General features: G+C 49.5%; 4 protein-coding genes across 4 annotated transcripts in view; 2 read left to right on the top strand and 2 right to left on the bottom strand.

Annotated features, from left to right (window-relative positions):
• Positions 1–280: 280 nt before the first annotated feature.
• Positions 281–2,869, bottom strand: FOXG_13937 (uncharacterized protein). Its single transcript, XM_018394000.1, has 4 exons — positions 2,497–2,869; positions 1,816–2,438; positions 1,469–1,762; positions 281–1,419 (listed from the first exon to the last, which is right to left on the bottom strand). Exons 1-4 carry the CDS (start codon positions 2,537–2,539, stop codon positions 460–462), a joined length of 1,920 nt encoding a protein of 639 aa, XP_018253387.1. The 5' UTR covers positions 2,540–2,869; the 3' UTR covers positions 281–459.
• Positions 2,870–3,836: 967 nt separating this feature from the next.
• Positions 3,837–7,368, top strand: FOXG_21298 (uncharacterized protein; the record flags this gene model as incomplete). The annotated part of the gene is made up of 8 exons (XM_018401620.1): positions 3,837–3,921; positions 3,975–4,048; positions 4,096–4,245; positions 4,302–4,997; positions 5,115–5,145; positions 5,582–5,738; positions 5,789–6,698; positions 6,748–7,368. The coding sequence occupies 8 exons, from the start codon at positions 3,837–3,839 to the stop codon at positions 7,366–7,368; spliced, it is 2,724 nt and encodes a 907-aa protein (XP_018253386.1).
• FOXG_13934 (uncharacterized protein) lies at positions 5,732–9,269 on the bottom strand. The gene has a single exon (XM_018393999.1). The coding sequence runs from the start codon at positions 8,745–8,747 to the stop codon at positions 7,875–7,877; it is 873 nt and encodes a 290-aa protein (XP_018253385.1). The 5' UTR covers positions 8,748–9,269; the 3' UTR covers positions 5,732–7,874.
• A 1,424-nt stretch (positions 9,270–10,693) lies between these two features.
• The window catches only part of FOXG_13933 (uncharacterized protein), a gene marked incomplete at its 5' end in the record, with an annotated part of 2,894 nt that continues 1,096 nt past the window's right edge, over positions 10,694–12,491 (top strand). The window contains 3 exons of the mRNA XM_018393998.1: positions 10,694–11,455; positions 11,934–11,940; positions 12,160–12,439. Coding sequence (XP_018253384.1) covers positions 10,694–11,455; positions 11,934–11,940; positions 12,160–12,439 — 1,049 coding nt within the window. The remainder of the gene's footprint in view (positions 11,456–11,933; positions 11,941–12,159; positions 12,440–12,491) is intronic.

Here is a 12,491-nt window from a genome sequence, read left to right as displayed (position 1 = left end):
AAAACCTAGGACAAAGACCCCTTGTTCTATCCGTCAAGTTATGAATCTACTCCTGGTAGGTTAGTAGTAAATGGTTCTCAGAATAGGTAGGCTCAAGCAAAGAACTCTCTAGGACAAAGATCATAGTAAATCAATGCTAACTTTTGTCGACACAATTGTTCCCTAAAAGCAGAGCTCTCGATGACTCACCCCCATGTCTGAGGATATCGGATTTTGTTGGCGTCTACGGATATGCAATGGCATGGTTCGCTATTAATTTGCTGAGCTTCTGGTAGAGACACATGACCACTTCTCAATCGCTTCGCCGAGAGATTCTTTCCTTTGTATACTTATGCAGTAACTTCAATTGTAAGATGATCTAAACACCATATGTACATTCGCTAAAGCCATCATTTACATCAAATCAGCGCGTCTCGACAACCTTTTGGCTCAACAGTCTTCATCCCCTCAGTGCTGTACCTACAGCTGCGCCAAAGTAGGTCCCAACTTCTTTGTGCAAAAAGTCGAGAAATACTCGTTCAAAGCATCCACCGTTCCGCTACCTTCGACAAGACTGACCACAATTGCTACGTATCCATCAGGTCTGACAACGACCACTCCGCCAAGCTCTTCATCAAGACCCATTTTGGCATGGGCTACAGCCTTCGCCTGAGGGAATCGTGCATCGGATCGGTCATCAGCGTAAACGTGGTCCCTATATCGGGCAAGCACCCCGGGCACGTCGCGAGAGATTTCGATTTCAGGTCTCTTGGACGAAAAAATCGTGGAGATGGTGAAGAATCGGCTGTGTGGGAGGTGCTTCTCGTGGTGTGAGACCTTGTCGAGATCGGACCGCTGATAAGCTGCGTAGAATGATCGCTGGCTACCGAGGTGATTGGCGAAATCTTTCAAAGCCTGGCGGGTCTTTGATGGGACACCTGCAAAGACAAACAATCGGAACGCGCCGTTCAAGGGAACTTCCTGTTCCAAATGCACAACGTTGGCGTCAACTACTCTCGTCACATTCGAGTTGATAAAAAGGCGGCCGGTTCGTAGCTTGGTCCCCTTGGGGTGAATCAGTGGGGATTGTGCACTATGTTCTGGCGACCAGTTGAAGACGTTGGGCTTGTAGTAAACACCGTATCCGCTGGTAAACTCGCACGACTCCTTGAAAGCATTGATGAACTCGTTATCTTGAACATCGTTCTTGCCATGGTTGGCTGATGCAGCCTGGACTTCAGCAGCCGCGGGTGGTCGCTGAGAGAAAAGCTTCGCATATCGGTTGTCAAAATCGAGGAGAGACTCAGCGACATGCTTGCGTTCCGTCTCGTATGTCTTGAGGACTTCCCTGCTGGCGAAGCCGGATTCAACGGCGTGGATCTTCCAAGCAAGGTTCTGGGCGTCAAGGAATGCTGTGTTCATTCCCTGTCCGGCCTTGGGCTGTGGGTGTGTCAGCGCGTGGTGATAATTGGAGCACGGGAGGACTTACACTATGTGTATGGCAAGCATCTCCACCAAGGAAGACTCGCTGGTCCAGTGTGTATCGTTCTGAAATGCCTTGTCCGATAGGATAGACAGAATACCACTCGACGCGCTCCCACTCAATAGAGTAAGGCTGCAAGATCTTCTTGGCCGATTCTTGCACTTGCTCCTCGGTGGCTGTTCGTCTGGGATTCCAATCGGGATCTGTAGAGGATGCAATTTGGATGTAAAGACGGACCATGTTATCCTCTCGCGGAATGACCATAATGGAGCCGTGCTCACTATGGATGGTACATTTCATCTGAGCGTCGTCAGTAAACCATGACATAGGCCTTGTTGAGAAGCTCAGCTTACCTTGATATCAGGGAAGTCGGTTTTCACGACACCGTCCATGACACCCCAAACATGGGCGATGGGATCCTTGTGGTGAACGGCAATGCCAAGCTGGTTGCGGATAAATGACCTTGCACCCTCGCCACCAAACAAATACTTGGCGTGAATGGTCTCCTGGGCAGTGCCATCGACATGCTCCAATTCGACAGTGACAGGGTATTCGGGGTTAGACTTCTCATCGGATGTAAAGCCCTTGATTGTCCATGGCCGTTGAACCTGAGCTCCATTCTTCTCGAGGTCGGAGATAAAGACACGTTCGATCAGGCCTTGATGCAACAAGGTTGTGAAAGGGTATCGAGCATCGATAAAGTCAGGGCAGCTGGCCCATGTTCCAGTCCGGGCGATACCCTTTCCTGACGAAGCTGGGTCCCAGAATGCAACTTCGTAGACGCGAGCTGGGTGATAAGCCATGATTGCTGACTTTAGGCCCATGTTGCGAAGAAGGTCCAGAGAGCGTGGCTGAATGCCGTCGGCTCGACCGGTAGGGGTCGGCTCAGCTCTGTTATCGATATGCTTGATCTTGTAGCCCCAGCGAGCAAGGCATGTTGCGAGCATGAGGCCAACCGGGCCAGCTCCAACAATGACTAGCAGAATTGATGTTAGAATTCAATTGGTTGGTATAGCCAACAGCTTTAGACTCACCAATGTCATAGTATGGGGAGCGATCGGACTGTGATTGAGACATGATGTAGAAGAGGAAGAGGCGTGGTTTGGTTAGGTATCTACTGATGTGATCAATCTGAGGAAACAAGAGGCAGAGTTGATGGGGGGTCGCATATTATATGCTAAATGCGATAGGCATGATATCTAGAGATGCCGGGGGTCTGGCCGGACACGCAGTAAGCAGAAGTCTGGTGCGACTCAGACCCGAGGGGAATTGACGGCATCAGACTTCGGTACGGGATGTGGAGTGCATATCTGCTGTATGGCGCATTGTTTTTAGATAGAGATTCTGGCCGAAATGTTCTAGCCAACGGGAAATATCCGCTTCGTGGTTTGGCGAGACGAATAATCACTTGTCGTCATGGGGTCCAACTGTCTTGAGTGTGGGGTTTCTGGGGCAAAGAGGAGAGCAGGGAATCGAGACTGCCTATTTGGGAAATCGGGAGTTGATTTCGGGAAGCCGCAACCGGGTCCGGCTTTTGTCTCGGTTGCAGGGGCGCCGGGTGATGATGAAACCTGTTAGGGTTGGGCTATGAGATACTGCCAGGTCTTAACGTATCTTAACTACACCAGTGGATTGGGTCGCACTGCAGCGCGCCCGGGAGTGGGCCCTTCGAATGCCGGGCAGTAGGCCGAGATCTCATTTCTCCAAGATCCAGTCCTGTCTGACAATGAATGGTCTGGCGTTAGTAATTGACTGGGATTATGTTGAATGAGGACGAGAAGGTCCTGGTCCTGTTTCCAATTTACGGTGTGTAAGAAATTCCGCTCGCCATATTGGATTGGAAGATTTACTGTTTTACTGTGAATGATTCTCTCTATACAATAGGTAACCTTCAATGAGTGAATCAATGAGAAGGAGTAGCCCCATTGACTTGATTGTCTCCATGCCGGAAAGCCCACCGACCTAGGTGACACCACCTTAGATATAGAATTGCTTTCCATTGCCTCAACGAACCATTTTCTGAGCTTTACCCAAGGTATATATATGACTACCCTAGAGCCAAATGTAGAAGAACTCTGCCTTTGAACTTCCCTGTCGTGTGTCAAGTGCTGAGTATTCGAAAATGGAAGTCGCTATTCTTTCAATAGCCTCAGGCGATGTGTGCATCACGAGTGTCGTTGCACTGGAAGTACAAGCTCAAGATGTCCCTTCCGCTACGTTGGGGACACCTTCATCTTGTGCTCTTACTCATACAACAACCAGAAAAGTTCATATATTGAATGCCCAAACGCGATATATATCGTGAACAACTACCTTGCGAAGCTTGTATGCTGCTATTCAGACTTAAACGAACGATTATTCAAGACCAGGTGATATGGGAATGGACGATACCACACAGTTTTCTGCGTATCTCGCAAGAGACCGGTCCGTGAACATCACAGATATCTTTGACGAAGAGAGTCAGTGTAGGCATGAGATAAACTCAGAACATTGACTAACAGACACCTCACAGAATGCCGCAACGTTCTTGTGAGATATTGCGCCCATATACCTCGCAACTACCAGTACCGTGATGGAATCCGGCTTGTCAGATGCCCACACAACGACAAAGAATGCTTTCTGACGTGGTTTAGGTCTTCCTAGTATTACGAGACCACCTTGGCGATGAGTTCCTTGGGTACGCAGGAGGTGTACTCTATGAGATGATTGAAGTCGACTGCCATCATTCGGATGACCCAGGTGCAGCATTTCAGCGTTGGAGACATGATCACCTGAACAGACATGTGTGAAAGCCCTCACTTGGACTCATGGCAACCATTAGTTCTGACAAAAGGAGCAGACTGATCTCGAACTCCCTCATGTCCCGCACCTCACAACTGTTACGTCCAATATTATACCGACAACTGCCCTGATACAGTGGAGGAAAAGCCACCCTCAAAGATATCGCACTCGACTTTCAGACTACTCACCTATAATAGCAAGGTCATCTCTTTACCCAAGCGGTATCGGTATACGAAAGAACTGGATAATAGAACATACGATGTATGTTTCATCTCGTGACGGGGGTACCCGTGCGTTTCATCAGCTCAAGGCCAGAGAGTTTCACGAGATGCAATGGAATGAGAATATGATTCATAAGGGCAGACTGGTCGGTGAAAAGTCAATTGACCTCGACGAATTACCAAAAAGGATAATCACGGAAAAGTCTCAGGTACAGATTGAGCGCACTCATTACCGTCGATCACTAAGCTCCAAAATCATCAGTTCGGAGAAGTTGACTCACATTATACATATGTTCCGCGCGACGGACAAGGGAAACGGAAAGAAAGAGAATCAAAAGCCTGCACTGGTCCAAGATGATCACTCCATAATTCTGACCCACGACGCATTCAGACAGCAGTTCGATGCTCATGTTAGGGAATGCGAAATACCCAACGCCAACTTTGCGAGGAAGTTTGGGTTGTTCACCAGAGATAGGCCGCTTCCACCTTTCATCAGAGAACTACCAGTCGCCGAAGATAAAGCAATGGATATGGTAACTGCCCCGCCAACGAAAGGGGTATTGTACTCCTGGAGGTTCCACGGCCCTTTCACGCCTCAGCTTTGGTTCGACAGTGGCATTGATTACAGATGGAAACACACCTCTCATTAGTTACAAATGATGCTCCAGGCCGTGTTGCAGGGTATATTACATTGTGACAAGCAGATGATGCGAGCATCTCAAACAAGCCTTGCTGGGGACTTCTAGATCAATTCGACAGCAAGGTAGCATATGTGAGACTGCAATGAAGCGGTACCGAACTCCCAAAGTCGCGTCAGAGGCTCGCTAGTGTTGGCTTATCGTTGACACTTGTTGCCAGCTGACAACAATTCAGCACCCAAATTTTCGACTGGACCAACCGGAGTCTCTGATTCATTCATTAATTCACCTATTGCCGGCAACCTTGCTTGTTTTTGGTTTCTGGCTTTCGTCTAAGTACTTTGCCTGAACCTCGGTGGTGATATGTCACCATCATCCTGTATCACTCGGAGCTACTGTCAAGTGGCTACTGAGATTCGAGGTTCTGGACTCGATGCAACAAGACAGTTCGAATAGAGGGCGCTACTCTGACCCTTCAGCATCTATATTGACGCCTTTGAGAGGAGATTTCCGGGATATCTCGCCAGGATTCGAGTCGCGAGCGCGTTCGCTATCTCCGCGCAAGCGCCTTGTCAAACAACCGCTTCATATTCGCATGAACTTGACTGAGAGCCAAGTTGACAAGATTACGGACGCGTATGTCATATGTTTCTATTTATCGCTATTTCTAACTAATAATTCTGAAGTTTCAGTCATCAAGTCGATAAGAGCCCAACGAAGGCTGCTAAGTTCAAGAAAAAGCCTACGATGACCACTCCAAGAACGACTCCAAGGTCAACACCACGAAAGAACAAACCAAGACTTCTACAGCATGAGAATTCATACGGTTGGACTACTAGAGAAGATGGTCCCTCTGATGTGAATTCTCCAACCTTTTCGGAGCTTATGCCCGGTCGCCATTCGGGCTCTTCCAAGGACTTGTTCTCTGCCAGTTTAGCACAACGTCGACATATCAACCCGCCTTCCCCGTTGCAGCTTGGGACTCTTCGTCGTATTGGGACAGTGCCTCGACCAGCTGAGATGGAAGAGATTCCCGATGCAGTCTCTCCTTTAGGGCAGGGAAGCTTTGAGCGTGAGCCGGTCTTTGACGATGATGCCTCTTCGGTCTACTCCCCTCAACAAACTGCCCGCCCATCACCTCTTCGCCTCAGCCACGTCAGGTCACAATCCAAATTCGATGGTGCTGGAGAGGGTTCATTCCAAGAGTGGAAGAGGAGCCATGATTCCTCCATGATCAGGGAGTCGGTAAGCCATCCAGAGGATCTGGTCAATAGGCCTCGACGCTCGAAAAGCTCTGCCGATGGATTGAGACAGGCCCGAGCCATCGCAGTACACTCTCCACCGATCCCACAAGTCGTAACAGTGGGCTTTAATAACAGCAACTATCATCGCACTGTTCAAGATACTCCCGTATTCTCACCACTGCAGTTCTATTTCAGGGGAACAGACTACCCAAGCTCCAAGAAGGGCGAAAAAACAATGATTGGGGATAACGGATGGCTCGAACGCCCTAACGGCGGCTCTGATCAAAGCTCAAAGACGCCCCAGAAGAAGACCGGAATTTTGGACAACATCAAGAAACTCGCAAAAGACATGGTATGTTGGGGAAATACAGCGTCAGATGTTTGTACTAACTTAACCGCAGACGGAGCTTCATCATACCTCTCGTCGGGCCCAGCCCGCAATCCGGTCTCGCCCGACATCACAAGTCGCCATCTCACTAAATGCCAGAGAGCAAAGCCTCATCTACTGCGAACTGGAGTTCAACCTTAGCACTGCATTGAATGACTATATTACGGTGCAACTGGACAAGGGTCGGCTTGTGCCTGACAAGCTCAAGAAGGTAGCAGATACGTGGCATAACAAGGGCCGACCCAAGGTTGTTGGTTTTCGCTACGACCTGGAGACGCAGCTTGAACTTATCAACCTCCATGTCGACGATTTTCGCTTCTATGGCCGCCGACAAGCCGATCCTGTTGAGATTGGCGGGCTCCTGCACGCCATGAAGGTCAATGCCAGAGCAATGTGCGTCCGGACACTTTGCCAGCCAGATTCTGTGATTGCGAAGCAGTTAGTTGACACCCAGTCAACCTTTAAAATGCTTGATGTCCCAGACTATCAGCAGCGCGCGCTTGCTGACATAGCTCAGTTCTTCAAGGTGATCGTGGAGCGAGAGCAGGATGCTCGAGAACACACTGGAGGCAATGGCAGGGACTCCAACAACCGGGGCGAGCGACGGTGGACAACGGTTCAGGGAGGGATATGATTGATTGGCTTGTTACTGGTGACGGGTCATGCTTTTGGTCTCGTTGCTTTCGATCGAGTTGAATTGGTTGGACAGCACGTCATCATCGAGCTGAACAGCTGCAAACAGGACAGGTGATTCAGCTGCGATGATCGTTATCATGGTGTGTGAATACATTGTAAATTCGATACCAGGAGCAGCCCGAGAATGTGTCAAAAGGACTCTCATAGGTACACGAAACCAATACATGACACCGTAAGCATTTTAGAAACAGAACTGTATCAACTATGTAAATATCCAAGAGGCGTCAAGTCATGTCTCGTGAGATCTCCAAAAGTTAACATCCAGACTGATGGTTCAGCCTGTGGTAATAAAAAACAATTCTAGTACCGCTCGCAGTTTTTAAACGTCACTCAACATAAGCCAAGAGAGGAAGAAAACAAGAAGAAAACAAGGGAAATAAATACTGTCGTGAGATGTCATAATGAAGTAGTAATAGGCTGTCGAGGGGTAAAAAGACAGGTCGACTATTGGCGATAGCGGTAGTTGTCCTCGCTTCTACGTCGCCTGGGTTCTCGATCTTCGTATCGCGGATCATCGTAGACGAAGTCATAATCATCATCATCGTTTTGGGGTAGGGCCCTGCCGCGATCATACCGGTCACGATCACGATCGCGGCGGTCGTCCTCTCTATCACGGTCACTGGATCTCCGTTGCTCGTAGCGGGGCATCTCCTGCTCGCGCACGTAGCTACGCTCACGCTCCCAGTCGAGTTGGCGTCGTCGGTCTCGCTCCCTCGAATCCTCAACCCTATTGGCGAGAGCATTGGCTCCTAGGCCACCAGCGACGGCGCCGAGAATGGTGGAAACGAGACGAGTGCGGTCCTCATTCTCGTCTTCATAACCTCGGGTCTTGTGCTTGCGGCGTGTTGCAGCTTCAGTCGCCTCGCGAGCTACAAGACCGCCAACGACAGCGCCTAAAATACCGGCGCCGATGCCGCCGGCGGAATGAGAGAAGTTCTCATCAACGACATTCCGAGCGCGGGTGATGGGACTTTGTGAGCGGTTTCGCGAGCTCCGTCTGTCATCATAATCCTCGTCATCTGACGGAGGACGGGAACGAGAGCGGCTGCGCCGGACCATGGTGGTGTTTGGTGGGACAGATCGTGGGCGGTTCTGTGACTCGGGAGGCTCGAGGGTCATGCGCTCCCGCGGAGGAGGAGGCATGCCGCCGTAGTAAGGGTCATCAAGACGGGAGGTTGAGGCATAAGGAGGAGCGCCAGGAGGGGGGGGAGGAGGAGGGCCTTGTTGCTGAGACCCGGGCACGCCGGAGTAGTTGTCGGGAGAAAAGTCGCGTCGGCGACGAGAGTACTCTTCGTACTCGTAGTAGTCTTTTGACATTGTATGGGGAATTCTACAAGTAAGTGTAAAGCGACGCAGAGCGAGACGGTTGGTTCTGGTGTAAGGTAGGCGAGGAGGGGAAGTAGGAAGCTTATGTGGCTGGACAAAAGTGAAGAGGCACCCGAACTCAGCGGGTGGACGTCAGCCTTATGAGGACAAATGCAGGCAGGCCCTGTAGCTGCGAGGTAGACTAAGGCAAAGTAGCTGAGTTATAAGAGCCGAAGTGGTGAGTGGCGCAGCAGCAGCTGGCCTAATGTTTGGGGATGTAAGTGGTGTTACCGAAGGAGATAGAGCAAAGGTTCTGTGTCTACCTAAGTTACTACCTATCTATTGATCACACAGCTGACGATGACGAGCCTCGTCAAGCTGCATGAGACAGACCACGAGACGGCGTTTATAGGACTGCCTGGTACAAGGCGCATCGTTCGTTGGGCATTTCCACGTCGTATTTTAAGCCGCCTCCCGTTCAACTGGCACTGGTAAAGTACCTAAGTAGCTGAACTGAACTGGAGAGGAAGAGAGTGGAGGGCTCGCACAAGCCGATGACGTTGTAAGAGACCCCGCGTGTGGCGTAGCATGCATCTCATTGTTACACAGCCTCATTTCAACGTAACAATTCAACACGTGCATGGGTACCTATGAAGAATTCTCCGAGATTCTCTTTTCTCTTTAACCGTCTCTCTATCACTCGAACTTTGGCCGTGGGAGTTGATATCAAACCTTGGCGACGATCCGGGGATATCAGACCCCAGATGATAGAGCCAATCATATCCAATAAACTTCAACTGCTTGAAGGGAGGTCGAGTTAAACTTGACCCGTTTTTATTTGCCATGGAAGTCACAAGTCGGAGCATAGTGCACTACCTCATCACAATTATCTATCCTCTGGAATTGAGAGTCTTGCTTGTGATGAGTTTTGGTGTCTTGTCTTACAAAACACTGCAGTACAAAATGCCCGAGTATCACCACAGATAATGAACAGAAATGGTGTCCGCTGATGTTACTGTGTGGTCGGCTTGAAAATGAATCACAAGATGGTGTTAGACTTAAACTCAGGCTCAGACATACAGTACGTTTCGGGTTACCGTCCCGTTATCCCGCCCGGTTCTCAACACCTCATTAGGTAGTCTAGGTAATTGAACAAAGTTGATATTGGATGCTCAACTGGCCAAATAAATTATGGATCTCTCAGTGGTTGTTGCTAGGTACTGTACCCGAACGGTTGCGGTGAATGTATTATTCATTCTAGCGAGAAATTTACCCGACCTTGCATATATAGATAGTACCGTTGGATCCAATGGTCTTGTATGAAAAGACTTCATATCTCTTCCAACGTATTTATGCTACAAAATCAATTACGATCAACATTCAAACCTATTATTGATCCTTCAATGAACTCGAAATCTTGCCAGATAGAGCAAACTCAACAACAGAATCATGACGAGTTAGAAGAGAAGTTGGGCTCTGTGGAGGCCGTGCAGCAGCCCGAAACGAACGACAGCGGAGAGTCGATCGATGAACTTGAGCATTGGAACAGCCCTCGAATAAACTCGTATCGTTACTATGCCACCAATTTCTCATTTCTCATTATGGGTATGAATGATGCATCTCCAGGGGTAAGTTACTGCCTACCTTCGTCAAGCCTAGAGCTTCATTGGCTGACTACTACAGGCTCTACTGCCATACGTGCGTGTATTCAGCTGAATCGCCTACTAGGTACCCTCTTCTAATGTGATCAGATTGAAACATATTATGGCATCAACTACACCACCGTCTCCACTCTCTTTCTTGTACCTGTAGCTGGTTATGTAGTCGCTGCACTCACCAATAACTGGATACACTACACCCTAGGCCAACGAGGCGTTGCAGTTCTTGGGCCTCTCTGTCGTCTCATCGCCTACATTCCCGTGGCACTTCACCCTCCATTTCCAGCGCTACCCTGCGTAATGCTGTTTACTGGTTTCGGTAACGGTATCCAAGATAGTGGCTACAATGCCTGGATCGGTAACATGCACAGAGCCAACGAGCTCTTGGGTTTCCTCCACGGCGCCTATGGCCTCGGTGGCACCATTGGCCCTCTGATTGCGTCTGCCATGGTAACTGAGGGGAAATTGAACTGGTACACCTTCTACTACATCATGATAGGACTTACTGTGGTTGAACTTGTTGTTGGAACAGCCGCATTCCGGGATGCAACCGGCCAAGTGTATCGACAGCGAGTTCGCTACGACGAAGCTAAAGACCGTGCAACAACACGCATGGCACTCAAGAAACCCATCACCTGGATAGTTGCCGTCTTTCTCCTGGGATACGTCGCGACTGAGGTCAGCTTGGGGGGTTGGATTGTCACTTTCATGCTTCGAGTACGACATGCCAAACCTTTCCTTGCTGGCTTGACAGTTACGCTGTTCTGGCTCGGGCTGACATTGGGTCGAGTTGTTTTGGGCTTCGTCACAGAGAGGACTGGTGAGAAGACGGCCATCATGGTCTATCTCATGCTCTCCATGGGGTTGGAACTGCTGTACTGGCTTGTCCCCAACTTCGTCGCCTCTGTCATCTTCGTCATGCTTCTTGGATTCTTCCTGGGGCCTCTGTTCCCTGCTGCCATGGTTGCTGCAACCAAGTTACTCCCAGCTGATTATCACGTCAGTGCCATTGGGTTCGCGGCTGCGGTCGGAGGAGGTGGTGCAGCTGTGGGACCATTCGCGGTTGGTGCAATTGCGCAAAAGACACTTAGTGAAAGGAAAGGCTATAATCCTTCTAAGCTAGCTACGGAAAGAGAGGACTATTTATAATAGTCCTCAGTCATTCACCTATCAAGATTGCCTATAGCTGCCTAACCAGGCTTCCTGCATATAGGCATCTAAGGCAAACAGCAAATACATACAAACAAGGGCATCAGTTATCCAACAAAGACCGGAGTTCAGGTTCTACAGCCTATAATAGTCGGACTCCTTGGTGCTATCACTCTGATATGGCTTCTCCTCCCAGGAGGGTTCAGAAAGGGAGGTCTCGGGAGAGCAAGGGAGCAGAATCTGAGGCCTGGAGGTGATGTGAAGGAGGCTTGGTTATGGTTTAAGTCGAAGGTGGTTTAGATGTTGTAAATATAGCCATATACATATCTGTCATTTTGTAAAAATTGACGCGGTAATTATTTGCTTCTTTTATGCGGCTTGTTTATCGTAGGTTAGAGGTGAGTTTAGATCCATGTAAGCTTAGTACGTCACTGACTCAATGGAGGGGTTCTCGCTACTTATCTTATCACTCAACCCCATCCCATTGTGAACTTTTGACCTAAGGAGGGGAAATACTCAAATGAACTGTTAAACTTCACCACCTCGACTCTTTCTTGGTTATTACCTAAACAGCCCAATCCAGCTGGCGACACTCCCATACATTAAAATCTCCATAGATCGCCGTCAATCGCTCAATTATCGTCCTCTCGCCTTCGCGGCTTCGTTCATCATGGCGCCGACTTCGGCCTCCATCACTGCCCTCGCGCCCCTCAAACCTGACCTTCACGAACGTGCCTGGGCCTCGGTTCCTCACCCGACTCTTCCTCTAATCGCAACCGCTCACGGAAAGGCCGTCACTGTGTTCTCTCTCTCGACTGCTTCGGCCCACAGCGTCCTTACCGGAGGCCACACCCGCTCCGTCCGCTCCATCGCATGGGAAGCCACATCTGTGCTGAGGTAACATATGTTTCGTCTCTAGTTATATTTGACTCAACAGCTTGTTATATGG

Source organism: Fusarium oxysporum, chromosome 10, assembly GCF_000149955.1.
Source record: "Fusarium oxysporum f. sp. lycopersici 4287 chromosome 10, whole genome shotgun sequence".
In the NCBI taxonomy this organism is placed as follows: domain Eukaryota; kingdom Fungi; phylum Ascomycota; class Sordariomycetes; order Hypocreales; family Nectriaceae; genus Fusarium; species Fusarium oxysporum.
The sequence above is the reverse complement of the archived record's forward strand: the minus strand, read 5'-3'. Positions and strand labels throughout refer to the sequence as shown.